The following is a 15,243-nucleotide window of genomic DNA, read 5'->3' on the forward strand; positions in this document are numbered from 1 at the left end:
GTTGGCTACCTGTTGTTAACAGCAGTCAACACAGGTGCAGCATAGGGCCTAAGGGTCTAATTCATCACTACCTTGCACTTGTTGTAGGTCCCTTGCACCTGTGGGTATAAAGCACTATCCAATCAGAATGGTAGTGTCTACAGCTGTGAAGAATGGGTGTAAAATAGCTTAGAGTGTGAGGCAGTGAAGAATGGCCTACAGGGAATCCTTTAACTCAAGGAACATCAAGTATTCCAGTAAAATGTACACAAACCCCAGCCTCTCTTGCTTGTGCAGAAAAGGTAGCGATGGATGCTACTGCATATTTGGACATGTGCTTGTCTTTGTCCCTCACCGTGCATGTTTTACCGGCACAACCGGACTGCTTCCGTTTTTTTGGCTAATGGTTTGAAACATGTCAAGTTTTACAACTTTATCTACTTAAACATGGTATGACAAAAGGACCCAGAAATCCTTACTTCTGCCCAGGTCGTCCTAACAGCCCGTGCACCCAAATTCATGAGCAGAACAGGAAGGAAGGAAGGAATTTTTTTCATAGCGAATCTGTATAATTCACAGATTCCACCTTGTCCAGGATCCTTTCTGCCTGACTAGGATCGAAGAACGTGTCTCCACCTAGTCCGTGTGGGGGCTGCCCCCTGCAGGGGAGAGAGAGAGACAATTCTAATACCACGAGCCACAGCAGTGGAGGTTTAGTCTTCCCAGTGGTGGGGGTATTTGATTCTACCAGGATGTGCCCCCTACAGAGAAGGGAAAAGGTGCCATGTTCTGCCATCAGAGAAGTACAGAAAGCAGCTATTCACTCTCTACTGCCTCTCATGGGGACCCACTGAGCCAAAGCAGCTCCTGGAAAGAATAGGTACCTGGAGGTGGAACGGACTTGCTCTTTCCCAGAATGTACCAGATAGGGATCAGTTCCTGGAGTCTTCTAAGCATTCATGGGTGCGTAGAAGACAGCCTTCCTTCCCTGTGAGACGCATTCATCAGCAAAGAAACCAAGGGGAAGCTGTGTAGGGTCAGGTTATGATTGGAGGGGAGAGGTGTAAACTTATCGCCCTGATGGTACTGTTACTACAGCCCCTGAAGCCAGGAGGGGGAGGGAAAGTGAAGATCCTAGGGTCGCATGTTGGGATGAGAAGGTGCATTTCACCAGCTTTCGTACCAGTATTTCCCATGTGTAACTCTAGGAAGCGTTTGTGTGTAGATTACGATGCTCCTTCTAATCCAACCCCCGATTATTTTTAAATCTCGTTTTTAAGTTAATCATGATTTTTGAATGTGTGAGTTTGGCAATACTGTGCCTGAGAACTAGAAAGTAAAACAGGCTCACCTGTTGTACTACCCCAACGTGGGCCCTGAGCCTGCATTCAGTTGGGCACGGAGGGCCCATTATGTCCAGGTAAGAGGATTTCCACAGGCTCTGCGCTAACAGAGCCAATAGCAGGACTGGGCCTTAAACAGAATGCCAAGATTAAGTCAACGTTATAAATGCTCAAGTACATTTGTAAAGTGCTGTGGCAGGTCAGTGGTACTAGTAACACAGAGATGGTCTCTGCAAAAAAATAAAATGCATCTTGACAGCACATCCCTTTTAAACGGGGATGGCAGGTCCTTAGGGAAGTAGCTGCCCAGTTTTAAGAGAGAGAGAGAGAGACCCAGCTAATCTGAATACAGCTGTGACCCACTACTTAGAGTGATCTTCGCCCTAAACCAAGCACACTGCAGAAATGTACCAGATTCACAATCCTTACTGCTACAGCCGTATCTGCATGACTGACTGGGCATTGGATTTAGGTAAAGTTGATGTGTACCATTGTATTTCAATGCAAAGTGAGTATCTGCTCACATCTTGTTCCATTTGTCATAATGAAACTGTGTATATGGGGGGGGGGAATAAAACTCATTCTTTCCATAAAAGTTTATTCAGTGATCATGTTTCAGTGTACATTAGTTATTGTTCAGCTGTACTGAAATGTACCATTAGAAATACTTTAAGAAATGTACAGTACATCACCAAAAGCCTGAAACTCAGCTTGGATTGCATATTGTTAGTGGAAAAAATTCACAAACTTCATTTTTTTTCTTTGATAAAATTTCAAAATATAAAATGATAAAACAAAAGCATTATTTGATTTTTAAAAAGTCACAGTGGCCTATTTACAGTAAACACTTTTTAAACAAAAGCTTACTACTCTCTGCTCAATATGCACATGTGTGAGATTCTCCATTTATGTGTGTTCCTACCAGTCTCACCTTCCCTTGGCAGTGAAGAAAAGAAAAAGATATGTGGATTGGCTTTGTTATTTTGAGTCTTCTGCTAATGGGTGGTAAACCCACCACTACTTCATTTTAATGACCAACACCCACACGTTCCCTTCGCTGGAAGTGTCCCACTAACTTTTTCTTATTCTTAGATAATTACTAACGGCCCAAATTCTGCAACCAGATGTAGACTCTCCATTCAGTGGAGTTACTCTGGAATTACACCAGGGTAACCAAGTCTAGAATTTGCCTCAAAATAATCGATTTCATAGGGCTGGTTGAAAATTTTCCATCAAAACTGTTTTTCAGTGGAAAATTGGTTTTTTTGTCAAAATGAAATTGTTCACTGAGCGTGTCCTTCCTGCAGAAAATCTAGACTTTTCCCTCAAAAAACTAAACTCCCCAAAACCAAACCATTCTGATTTGGAAATGTTGGATTTTCAACCTGCTCTATAATTTGAGCTGTATTTATTTTACATTATGAAAAGTCTCCTAGTTTTGGCCATTGAACCAAGATCATTGGTAGTTTAGCTCCGTCCCCTTTATGAATGGAATGAAAGCTCATCTGAGTTCTGCTGGGGTTTTTGTCAAGCCAGCTCTGCCTGTAGCTATTTCTTTACTATCCTGAACTTTTAAGGTGAATTCAGCCCCATGCAGAGGGCCAGAGCTAGGCCAGTCCACCATTTAAGTCACACTTAAGCCTGAGGACCCTGATCCTTCAATGAAGTTTGTACAGGTGGATTCCAGCTGCCATTAGCTTCAAGGGGGCTCTGCAGGGATCCAACCAATCAGAGTCCATTGCTGAATTAGGCACATAAGTAGGTAAGTTGAGGCAAAGGCCTCTGCAAAGGGTGAATTTCACCATTAGTGTATAAGCAGTAAAATAAACCTACATCCAGTAAAATCTGCCTGAATTTATGATGTTCTGATCATACATGAGCCAGAATCTTCACTCAGACTAAGTTCAGACAAGGTTCTCCTTGTCAGTGAGAAATAGTGAGAAAAGCAGCTTTCTAAATATTATACACAGTATTTTATGGAAGCACTACAAATAAAAAAAACACCCTCTTGGTCCCTGCTGGGCAGAAGAAATGTTCACATTTTGACCTAGTGCTGTTTGTTCACGTGGGTCACAGCTGCTCAGACCATACCACATTGAGATGTAGCCCAGCCCCACCCATGCTGCGTTGGGATGCGTTTTCTAAATTCGCTTTGGTGCAGGTGGGCTGCCTCAGTCCCACAACAAGGTGGGCATCTGCTGCCGAACACTGTCTGCTTCATTGTCTTTTTAGTTGTCTAGTTTTTCCTAAACCAGGCCTCACCTTTACCGGTTTGCCTATTCTTAAGCAAGGGCCAGTATGTTTGTGCTCTCTTCTTCCACTGATTGATTCTAAGTCCAGTTGCCATGAAACCAGCTGGTAATTCTTCCTCACTTCACAATCAAGTTACCCTTGTCCAACAACAAGGCAATAAAAACCAGTTGAAACCTGAGACAAGTGCAGTCTAGTGGTCTGATTGCAGGAGTAGGAGCCAGCAACGCCTGACTACTAACCCTGACTGACCTGTCACCCTGGAGAAGTCATCTCCCCAGCCGTATAATGGGGATAATACGACCTACCTGACAGTGGCCTTGTGAGGATTAGGATATTTCTAAGATGAATGGGACAGGGGTTAAGGAGAGAGACCTCTCTAGCACAAACTTAGTAATCGGCCTTTCTTTACAAATACATTGGTGTTTTCAGATTTGGTCAGAAAGATCCTTGCGTTTTTGCTCTGCTCTTAAACAGCTGCCCTCAGAGCCCTTTGGCAATACATCTGTGACTGTACATGGAAAATGAACTTGTCAAAAAAAAATGTAATGAGGTCATGGGTTAAATCTCGTGACCATTCAAGCCCACCTGCCATGTAACGAGGGCAGGGTTACACCTGATCTGTTTGATACTCGGATGCTTCAGACGGGCTTTCGGAAAAGCTCAGAAAGTTTTCCTGGTACTCAGAACAAATGATCTCAAATCTGTAGTGTCTGAACTCCACGGCGAAGGTGCCAAAGTAGCAGAGGAAGCACATCACCAAGCCCCACTGGATCCTGGCTGCGTGCATATGGATCCCCTGTGCCATCAGGATAAAGTCTGGAGAAGAGCTGTCAAGGAGAACATGTCTGAGCAGCCTTAGTCCTGGATGAGAGCAGATAGAGCCGCTGTGGGTTGTTTTTCAAATCTGTGAGGTGATAACATCTTGCCTTCCTTTTACACTTAAATATAATCCACTGGACAGTGGCAACCAACATGCAATTAAAAATGGTATTTAATAGAAAATCAGGGACAGGGTGAATGTCAACAATCTAATTCAGCAGGAAACTGGACAAACCAGGGACATTTGCAAGCCTGTCACATGTGGCAACACTTTCATGTGGCTAATGAACATGCTTTTATTTCCACAAAATTGTGCTTAGCTCTTGCACCACACTGTTCACCTGTACATCTCAAAGCATTTGACAAAGAAGGGGAAATATCATTCCCATGATGAAAAGGGCACAGAGAGGTGAAGTGACTTGCTCAAGGCCAAACAGCCACGCAGTGGCAGAGCTGAGAACAGAACCCAGTTTTGTGTCCTAGTTCCGTGCCCTAGCCGCAGACCATGCTGCCTCTCAGTGGGAGCAGGCTCAGTCCCATTCTGGGCTAAGGTTAAACCCACTTATTACTCCTACCACCCTTTCCAGATCCTCTGCAAAACCAACCTTTTTTGGGAAGCCTAGAAACACTGACCTACACCTGTAAAAATACCATCACTCGCCCAATATACTGAAGAAGAAACACCACAGTTTGAGATCAAACCTTCCTCCGAGTCTCCTAAGGCTTTTTCCGTTGAATGCCTATTTGGACTCAACGCCTTAGGACAGGGACTGTGTCTTTGTATCTCATGCTGTGCTGAGCACGCTGCTGGCATTTAACCAACACTGACCTCATGCTCCACTGTTATTCTTTTGTCTTATCTACAGTATTAAAACGACCATGCTGGGGACCCGGTTCCAACACAAACTTCCCTAACTGGTTAAAACACTTGGACTGCAGGAAGGAGCTGAGTCTTGTTTTAACCATGTCCCAGCCCTGCAAAGTCCAAGACCTGACCAAGCTGGGGGACCTCCACACTGTAACTGGGTCCCTCAACAGTGTAGATGTGACCTTTGACTTTGTTATAGGACCTGCTTATCTGCCTACCTTTTCTAGAAGATTGTTGTTTAACCTGCACTCTGAGAAGAAAGGGTCACACACATTTACAGCTAAAAAAACGAACAGCCTCCCACATAGCTTCATGCTCAGGGTTGGATTTATCACAAAACAGGCCATTAGAATCTGCTCCTTTGGGCCATATTCAGCCATAGCGAAAGCAGTCCCAGTCCCCATTGCGGTGAATGGGTGTTGTGACCTTATGGCTGAATTTGGCTCTAACGGTCTCCTATTTCCTCCACATTTTCAGGGTTGTTCTCAGGTTGTGCCTAAGGGTGAAATTCACCCCATGCAAAGGGCCAGCTCAAGGGTTCTACCTCACGTAAGGCCTATTTGGAGAATTTCTATGGGACTTCAGTGTTAGATAGGCCTGGTGTTGTGGCCCTCTGCACAGGGTGAATATCACGTGTGGTGAAGTAACCAGACACCAGGGCACTGAGATGATAGGATTTTGCTGGTAACATTCAGCACGTTAGTTTGTGAGCTTCTTTAGAGATAAAGAGAAGGACTGAACACTGGCTCGCTGGATTTCCAGCTACAGCAACCTTTCCTAAACTTCTCAAGATGATGTACTTTTTCCAGACCCAACTTGCTGCAGCTCTTTGTGCAGAATCTTACACCAACCTTTCTGGAACGGAAGTTGCTGGCAAAGAAAAGCATGCAAGGGTACAGACCTGGCAAATTATTTGTGATACATAAAGCAAAATCATGAGATAAACCTCTCTGGAACCAATAAACTTTTGTAGCTAGAAACAGGGGAGGACTCTATATGTTTACATCAGACTGGTGTATTTCCTGACATCAGGTGAAATTTTCAAAAGTGCCTAAGTCACTTGGAGCATAAATCCCATTCTGAAAATGGGAATTAGGTGCTTTTTGAAACTTTTACCCAAATAAACCTTCAAAACACTTCTGATCTTAAGAAGCTTGGCTCCTTTTGTTTTCCCAAGATTTTCTCCTAAAACATTTCATGGCCCTACACAAGAGTTGCCAATATGTCCAATGGTGTAATAGCAATTTAGTCATATTGCTTTATTAATTGGGATTCAGGTATTGTTCTATGGTATAATAACCTCTGAAATGATATAGAAGGAGTTTTAAACCCACTGCTGACAACCACAGTGAATGATGAGAATTTAAATGTTTGTGTAAAGAGACCTCATGGAAACTTTCAGAAGTGATAGCTTTTCTTGGCTTTGTTTCTTGACAGGAATGTGATGATGACAAAAGGCAATTCTCTCCTGTTACATCCACTACTATAGTGAGAGATAAATAACAGTTCTATAAAGTGCCCATCACAATGCATCTGATGCTGAACTAAGTTAAAATAGAACTGGGCCCCATGTCCATTAACAACAACACTACTTAGCATTTCTACAGCATTTTCCAGCTAGAGGTCTCAATGGGGGTAAGCATTGTTCTCTTCCTTCGAACAGCTGGGAAGTCTGAGACACAGACCAACTCAGTGACCAGCCCAGGTCACACAGTAGGTCAGGTGCAGACCCAGAAATAGCCCTCAGGTGTCCCGTGGGCCTGATTTTCAAAAAGCCTGCACAAACACCTGTGTATGTGCTCCCAGCACTATCACCCACACATGCAAATGGCAGAGACTAACACGTGCAGGTAACAGAATTAAAGTCACGGGGGAGGTGGGCTCTGCACATGTAAATTCTATCACAATGGACACAGGTGTCAGAATTTGCCAACCGCACAGTCCCGACTAGAGGGCAAGCAAGGCACAGCGGGAGAACTGAAGACCAGCCCCAAAGCGGTAACTTCTTCACTCCTTTGTTAGTCAAATCCAAGTGATTAGGGAGGACGGGTTTGTGGTATGGGTACAGGACAGGGACACAGGTGATGAGGGCTCTCTTCCTTGGCCTGCCGCAGAGTGCTCCTGCACAAATAAGCTAGGACAAGTCATGATCTCTCCGTGTCTCAGTACCCTCGCCTGTAAAACAGGGATAACAATATTAACCTAACCAGGAGGTAAGCGTGAGACTAAATTTGTTAGTGGCCATAAATGTTTTGCGCTCCCAGGACAGATAGTGCTATAAAGGGGGAAAGCAGTTTTATACCATACATTACTTTTTAAATCCCCTCCTTTCATGATAAGCAGGCATGTTATTCTAGCTGCCTGCAGGTCCAGCAAGCAAGGCGAAAGGATACAAAGGACTACACACAGGGTTATAGTGGCTGACAAGACAACTCGTGGAATCCCAGCTTTTCTTCCTTCATTCTTTAGGTTTATTTTGAGTGTCAAGGCAGCCTGAATCCAGCAGGCCAGGGTCCCAAAACCGAACGTCAGGGAGGTGCCGACATTATGGATTTCTTCGTCGCTGGAGAGCTACAAAGAAAAAGGAACTTGTGATTTCTTTGATACACCCCAAAGAAAAAACATCTATACAATTCCTCAGTGTGATCCTACTTTCGGGAAGGCGGAAGGAGGGGTGTCATATTAAAGAAGAATCACTTGGTTGCAAAATACACAGCCAATGCTGCCTTCCTACTCAGTTGCAACATAGGTGTCTGGGAGGTCCAGCTGTTTACAGCCTAGCTGCTGCTGCAAGCAGAATTTCCTCCCAAACCAAAGAGCAGTAGACAAAGTGATGTCCTGCAAACATCCCCGCCAGCTCTCTGGCAAGGCCGCCGGAAAAACCAAACGAGATTTTTCCTGCAGAAAATCCTTTGCTGGTTCTCCACCGTGGCCAGTGCATGCTGGGACAATTCTTTGCGCCTTGGTCGGTGCTGTTCTGTGGACATGAACACTGATGCTCACGGGCCCAGTCCTGCAATGAATGAGCTCCATGCAGATGGAGCCCCACTGACTTCAAAGGGGTTCCATTGGGACACAGGCATCCTCTTGCCTGAGCTTGCAGGACTGGGACCACAGATACAAATTAGCTACCCAGTCACAGTGACTTAATTTAGGGGAGGCCAAGTCACCTGGGAAGTAACAAGCCAGACAAAGGCACCACAAGCCTGGCTTGGATTCTGACAAAGTGAAGCTTTTTGGGTGAGATTCTCAAAGCCACCTAGGGGATTTGGACACACAATTCCCATTCCAATCAAAAGGAGAGGTGTGTCCAATTTGTCTCAGAAGCTTTGAAAATCTCAGATTTTATCTATAAATAAGAATTCACCTAGTAAAAAGCAACCCTGTTGGGAGTATCTGCTGCTACTTCACCATGATCAGAGCAAGTCAAATCCACCCTTTGTCAGTGAAGTCAATGGAGGCTCACCGGAAGTGATTTGGGACCATGACCCCGTCTGATTCAGACTCTGAAGGCAAAATGATACATACAGAATTGTGGCTTTTGTTCAAAAAGGCAGGGGCCAGACCCTTTGTTTAAGCACCTTGCACACTTTGGAAGCCAGTATAAATAATAGATTCACTTGGTCTTGTCTTTCAGTTTTCCAGCTTGTCCTTGACACAGCTAGTGAAATTCACTCCACCCACAGAACGCCTGAGTGTTACAGGGCTCCATGTAAGTGGAGTGCAGGGAGCTGAAAGCCATCCATCCACCCCTAGCCCAGGGGCAGGGAGTGGGGCTGCCGCTAGGCCAGCGATGAGTTTAGACTTGAAATTAGGCAAAGGACTGAAGTTCTGGAACGGTCTTCCAAGGGGAGCAGAGGGGCAAAAAAACCTAACTGGTTTCCCAAGACTGAGTTTGCTAAGTGTGTAGAGAGGATGGTATGATGAGACTGCCTATAAAGACATCTGCTAGTAACAAATATTTCCAATGGCCGGAGATGGGACGCTCGATGGGGAGGGCTGAGTTATTACAGAGAATTCTTTCCTATGTGTCTGGCTGGTGGGTCTCACCCACATGCTAGGGGTCTAACTGATCAGCATATTTGGGGTCGGGAAGAAATTTCCCTCCAGGTAAGATTGGCAGAGATACTGGGGCGGTTTTGCCTTCCTCTGCAGCATGGGGCACGAGTCACGTGTAGGCAGGGGCAGCAGGTTTGTAGAAATTTTGGTGGTGCCCAGAACGCCCAGAGCCCACCCCTCGAAACCTGCCTAAGGCTCTGGGAGGGAGTTTGGATGGGGGAGGAGGTCTGGGGTGCAGGCTCTGGGATGGAGTTTGGGTGCTGGGTGCAGGCTCCAGGTTGGGGCAGAGAGTGCAGGAGGGGGTGAGGGGTGCAGGCTCTGGCCCGAGTTTGGGTGCAGGCTCTGGGCTGGGGTGCAGAATCTGGGAGGGAGGGGGTGCGGCGCTTACCTGGGGCTCCTACGCGGGGGGGGCCAGGGGGCCTCCCTGCACTGCTACTCCCAGGTACTGCCCCCGCAGCTTCCTTTTGGCCACAGGGGTGTTTGGAGCAGAAGCAGCGCGCATAGACACAGACCCGACCCACCCTGCCCAGGGGCCGGCAGCCATGTGGAGTGAGCAGGCAGGAAGCTGCTCAGCTCTGCTGCACTGCTGGTGGTGGGTGGGGGCCTGTTTTAAATCACCCGGGGATGTGCGGTGGGGAGCGCCAGGGGGCAGAAGGCAGGGCCGAGGGAGACACCCGGCCTCAAACATTGCTGGAGCTGGGCCCAGAATATTCCTGGTGCCCAGGCACAAGGGGCCCATAGAACTCGCCGCCTATGCTTGCAGGTTTAAAATAGTGTAAATGGTGGAGTCTCTGTAACTTGAAGTCTTTAAACCATGATGTGAGGACGTCAGTAACTCAGCCAGAGGTTAGGGGTCTATTTCAGGAGTGGGAGGGTGAGGTTCTGTGGCCTGCGATGTGCAGGAGGCCTGACTACATGATCATGATGGTCCCTTCTGGCCTCAAAGTCTGTGTTGTTACTCCAGCCTATGAACTGGAACAGCAGCAACAGCCCCTCTGCGCTGGTTGCATGGGGTACAAGATCCATGTGCAATGGGGAATCTGTGGCCTGACCTCAGACCTCAGCTGCCTTCGATATTAGCCTATCTGGGACCATTTCCACAGCACACACTTCCCTTTGCATGGCTGCACAGCCTCCCCACTCTCCCTCCCTCTGTCTATCTATATTCATTCTCAGCTGACACAACCCCACTATTACTAAAATGTCAGAAAAATCAACAAGAAATTAGCTCTTGGATGAAGACTGGCTGTCTCAAGCTGAAGTGACAGTGGTTTGAAAGGGGAAACGCTTAGAAGAGCTGGCCCAGACATTGTCCTTGTTGACTCCTCCTGAAGCCTGGATTACCAGGTAACATCAGTTTCTAAAAACACCTGTTTTCACCTCCAGTTTGCAAGGAAACCTCATCCCTTCCTGCCAGACAGAGACCTGGCCACAGGGATCCATGCATTTTTCTCTCCAGGTGGATCACTAACTTCCAGGTGGATCACTAACTCACTGTACTTGGAGCTGAATGGGAAGACAATGCACAGGCTCCAGTATGTAACTGCCCAACTTCTCCACAGCTCAGGCCACCGTGAGCACATCAGCCCTCCGCTCAAGTCCCTCCACTGGCTCCCAGTCAGCTTCTCTTGCCAGTTTAAGGCTTTGGTCCTAATTTCCAAAGCAATTCATGGATCAAGCCCCCGAGTTACATTAGAGACCGAATTTCCATCTGTGAACCGTCATATCTGCGCTCCTCTGAGACAACCCAGATCATAAAGCCAGAACAAAAAATGTGAGAGCTGGTGACAAGTCACTCTCTGTCAAATGGATCTGGCTATGGAACAATCCTCCAGAGGAGGCCAGGCAATTCCTGACTGACTACCTCTAGGAAAACTGTGAAACCTTCCTATTTGAGAAATCCTTTCCACCATAACAATGACCCCTCTTCTTCCCAATACACCCTCAGCAACCAAACAAACAAAAGGGAGGGGAGGAATTAATAAAATCTAAAATAATAAAAAGTCTGCTCCCAGAAAAGTGTTTACCCCTAAAAAGGGAGAAGAGCCAGAGATTCTGCAGTCCACTAAGGATCTGGCTACTGATTTCATGTGGAAGGCATACAGATACTATGGTGATGGGTGGAAATATAATAAAGATCGATGGTGTGAGCCAACAAGGGACCACGTTACTTTTGCTCTGGTAGCTTTTAGTGTGTTAAGCGCTCTCGCTCTCTCTCAACATCCCCCAGAGAACGGATCTTGTCCAGAGACACTATTGCAAGCCCTCTATTATATTTTGTGGTGTTGCCAGTAAGCAATAAGGAAGCAAGGGCATGTACTTATGGGCTAACATTGACACGCCTTGGTTGTGGTTTGGCACAAGACCAAAAAAGGGTGCTGTTCACCAGCAAGGTGTGGCTTTATTAAACCAGAATATATAACCTAGAGTAATTTACTGTAACAGCTTCTAAAGAACCAGACCTTCGCTAGAGCAGAAAATACTGGAAAGGAAGGAAGGAGAACTTTGAGATTCGGTTTCCTAAAGCCAGCCCCACCTCTCGCAGCTTCCCCTTCACACAGCTGGACAAGCATTGGGCTAGCTCTTACAACTTGGGGGTCCACAGGCAAAACCAAGGCCACAAGCTGCTAGACAGGGGAGATGCGCAGTGATGTCAATGAAGCTACACTGAATTGGTGTACACCAGCTGAGGACCTGGCCTAAAGTATCTGATTGGCTCATCCTTAATAAAAAGTCAGAGTGGAACATGTTACAAGCAGACACATGATTACTGCCAACAGGTCACACACTGATCTGGTTTCAATTTTTCTCTCTCTCTCTTTTTTTAAAAAAGAAAACTGATATATTCTTCCAGTTCAGTGTAACTAATATGCCAAATTCTCTGCTGTCATGATACCACTGACCTCTATAGAGCTATGCCTGCAGAGAATTTGGCCCAGCGTAATTTCTCATGCTTGCGCAGCAGTTACCAGTCAGAGCTGCATTGCTAGCAGTGCCACAGGGGGAGATTTTCAAAGACACGTAGGGGATTTAGGAACACAACCTCCATTGACTTTAAATACTTTTGAAAACCTCCCCCTAAGATTTCATATTCACCTAGGAAACAAGCAGACACATGAATACAGTGGACACATTCCCACTCTAGAGCAAGCTTGTGGTGTCTCAAAATGACAGCTGACAGCTTGTTTGTAACAATAACACACACAGAACAGACTGAGAATTGAAAGAACTACAGCCAGGGCAATGACTCGGAGCAGGAAATGCCTTCCCTGTTTATATATAAAGTCCCTCTTGTGGCCAGTCTAAGGATAGGCAGGAGGTAAAACACCAATATATATTCTAATCATAGGAAGCAACTATCTTCATGGCAGCTCTGTGCTGGCAGCCTGGCCTGCTGTTAGCATAGAATTGTGTGCAAGCTCCCAGAGCTGGCCACCCTCCAGTGCAGTCCCCACGCCTAGGCACTTGTCCATCAAGCCCGGTGCCTGCCCAGGGGTAAGGCAGGCTCCCAGCTGCTGTTGGGTGCCAGGAGATGGAAAACCAGGTGTCACAGATTCAAACCCTGCTTGGAAGTGGAGGGTTAATTCTCTTGAGTTTTGATTGAATTTTAAAGTTTATTAGAAATAATCAATCATCAGTGCTACTAACGGCAGTTGCCGCCTTCCCTTTGCCACCAGGGAAGCAATTTAAGAGGCAGTGGCAGACCTAGGTAGTGAGTGGGCAGGAGGGTATGAGGAGGCAGAGAGCATGGACAGCCATTCTAGCAGCCGTACTCCTGCCATGGGCAGCTCCAGGAGCAGAGAGATCTGTGCTCACAGCAGGTAGGGCTGCTAGATAATGGATGCAGCCCTCATGACATGCCCATGGAAACCCAGAAAAGAATGACATGTTAATTACCAATAAGCTGGAGGGAGGGGGAAGTGGGAGTGGGGTACCTGAAAGTTGCCAAGTAAGGTCATTCCAAACGAGGCCAAGCATAACGCAATCAGTCCGCTGATGTTCAGCCAGGGGTTTAGCACCTTTGGCTTCAGCTGTATAAAGCGGAGAACGGCAACGACAAGTGCTGAAAAAGGAAACAAAATGCCAGACACAGTTATAAACCCACACAGCACAAACCTGATGGGTAGGATTTCCCAAAGCGCTCAACCCCGCTCCTGGTAAAACTCACATGAGCGGCCATGAGAGCAGAGGTAGGCCAGTGCTAAGTGCTTTTGAACATTCCACCTTGCATTTAATTGCAGAAGATGCAATAGCACGGTAAGTAACTTGGGTAATTCCTTCTCTTCCTTCCCTGCCCCATTATTTATTGCTGACACTTTTGTCGCATCTTGTCCAAAACCTAGACAGAAACTGTACTGGACAAGGACTGTGTCTTTATTATTGGTCTGGAAAGCATTTGACACAGTTTGGACATTATGTACATAACTGATAATAATAGGATTTGCATGAAGTTTTATTCCATTAGCTACATTTGTGAGGAGTTCAATTTGATGATATAACTTCCTCCAGAAGCACACAGCAGGGACCCGATCGAAAATTTGGATCAGGCCCTCTCCCTTCACATTGTTTTATAAAACAAACATTTCAAAAGCGTCCTTGCAAATGTGGTGCACACAACAGGGACAGCACAGAAAGCTTCTTCTCACTTCCCTGCCAACATATCACAATTCTGACCTAGAGGGATCAGCCTCGAGAGGTGAGAGTACAGGTCACTTTCACGACTATTCCATCCTCGGCCCATCTACGAAGACTGCCAGCAAGGGGGAAAACAAGGACAAGTGGGTGGGAACTTGACTAAGTCTTTCATGCTCCTTGCCCATAGCACAAGGAATTTTAGGTAGCTAATACTGCATTTCATACAGGGCTCAATATCATCGATGTCATTCTCAGCACACTCCTAACCAGATCAGTACCAGTCAGACCAAGGCAGGGAACTGCCACTTGTAAGCGAGAAGTCAGTTTCCTAATGGGAAAGGAGCTAAGGGAGACATGATTGCTTTAAGAAGTCACAGAATCTTCTTCCTGGACTAGGAATGGTGACTGGCAGCAAGGCATGGAGAAGAAAAATTAACACATCTAGACAAACCCAAATAGGAACTATGTGAGTCTAAGGGACTGAGGTGCCTAAATTCAAATGAAATCCAATGGGAGTTGGACACATTTCCCTGATGTTTCTTTTGAAAATCCACCTTAATGTCCTCATATCCTTCAGCCTACTGCACATACAATCCTGTTGTATAACGACTGTATGGTTTGACTAGATCTTCTGTTTTAGCAGATATCCATCAGGAATGAAATTCATCCCACAACAAAGGACCCAAGATCTGCCTTACGGTCCCTTTTAAGCCCTATTTTAAGGTTTTATGTGGTGCATAAGACCTTATTCATGCTCTCTGTGCTAAGGTGAATTTCTCTCTTAAGTAGGTTCCATTGCTTTAGTTTGGTGCATTCAAATATATTCTTTCAGCATTGGTTGTTTTTTTTTAAATAATAGGTCAAATTTTTTGATACAAGACAGATGACAGGAGATAGAGCCCTGCACCTCTAGGTCACAGGTTGAAAACCAAACCACATTAGTAGGGACACAAAATAATAACCACTTGGTGAATAGTCATGTAAAAATGAACTGCTGATCTCAGTCCAGCTCTCCTGGAACACTGTCCATTTCACAGGTAGAATTTTGCTAGCAGCCTCTGCAGAGAGACCAAGAATCAAGTAGACATCCAGAATGAGAACTGGGGTACTGAATATATTAATGAATGCAGGCCAAGCTGGCAAATAGTTCCAGCCACATTAAAAAATAAAAATGAAGAATTTGGAGGGGAGGAATTTTAAGAAAATGTTGATTTGTTTGACCTTAAAAAAAATTTTATTTTTTTTTCCATTTTGATGAGAAAAACTAAAAACATTAAGTTAAGGTTC

General features: G+C 45.7%; 1 protein-coding gene across 6 annotated transcripts in view; it reads right to left on the reverse strand.

Annotated features, from left to right (window-relative positions):
- Window positions 1-1,810: 1,810 nt before the first annotated feature.
- The window catches only part of TMEM150C (transmembrane protein 150C), a 41,577-nt gene continuing 28,144 nt past the window's right edge, over window positions 1,811-15,243 (reverse strand). For all 6 annotated transcript variants that reach the window (XM_084626222.1, XM_084626219.1, XM_084626220.1 and 3 more), the window contains 3 exons: window positions 13,257-13,384; window positions 7,656-7,833; window positions 1,811-4,391 (listed from right to left, as the gene is read on the reverse strand). In XM_084626222.1, coding sequence (XP_084482348.1) covers window positions 4,183-4,391; window positions 7,656-7,833; window positions 13,257-13,384 — 515 coding nt within the window. In that variant the 3' untranslated portion in view covers window positions 1,811-4,182. The remainder of the gene's footprint in view (window positions 4,392-7,655; window positions 7,834-13,256; window positions 13,385-15,243) is intronic.

This window comes from Lepidochelys olivacea (assembly GCF_965140295.1).
Source record: "Lepidochelys olivacea isolate rLepOli2 genome assembly, chromosome: 4".
In the NCBI taxonomy this organism is placed as follows: Eukaryota; Metazoa; Chordata; order Testudines; family Cheloniidae; genus Lepidochelys; species Lepidochelys olivacea.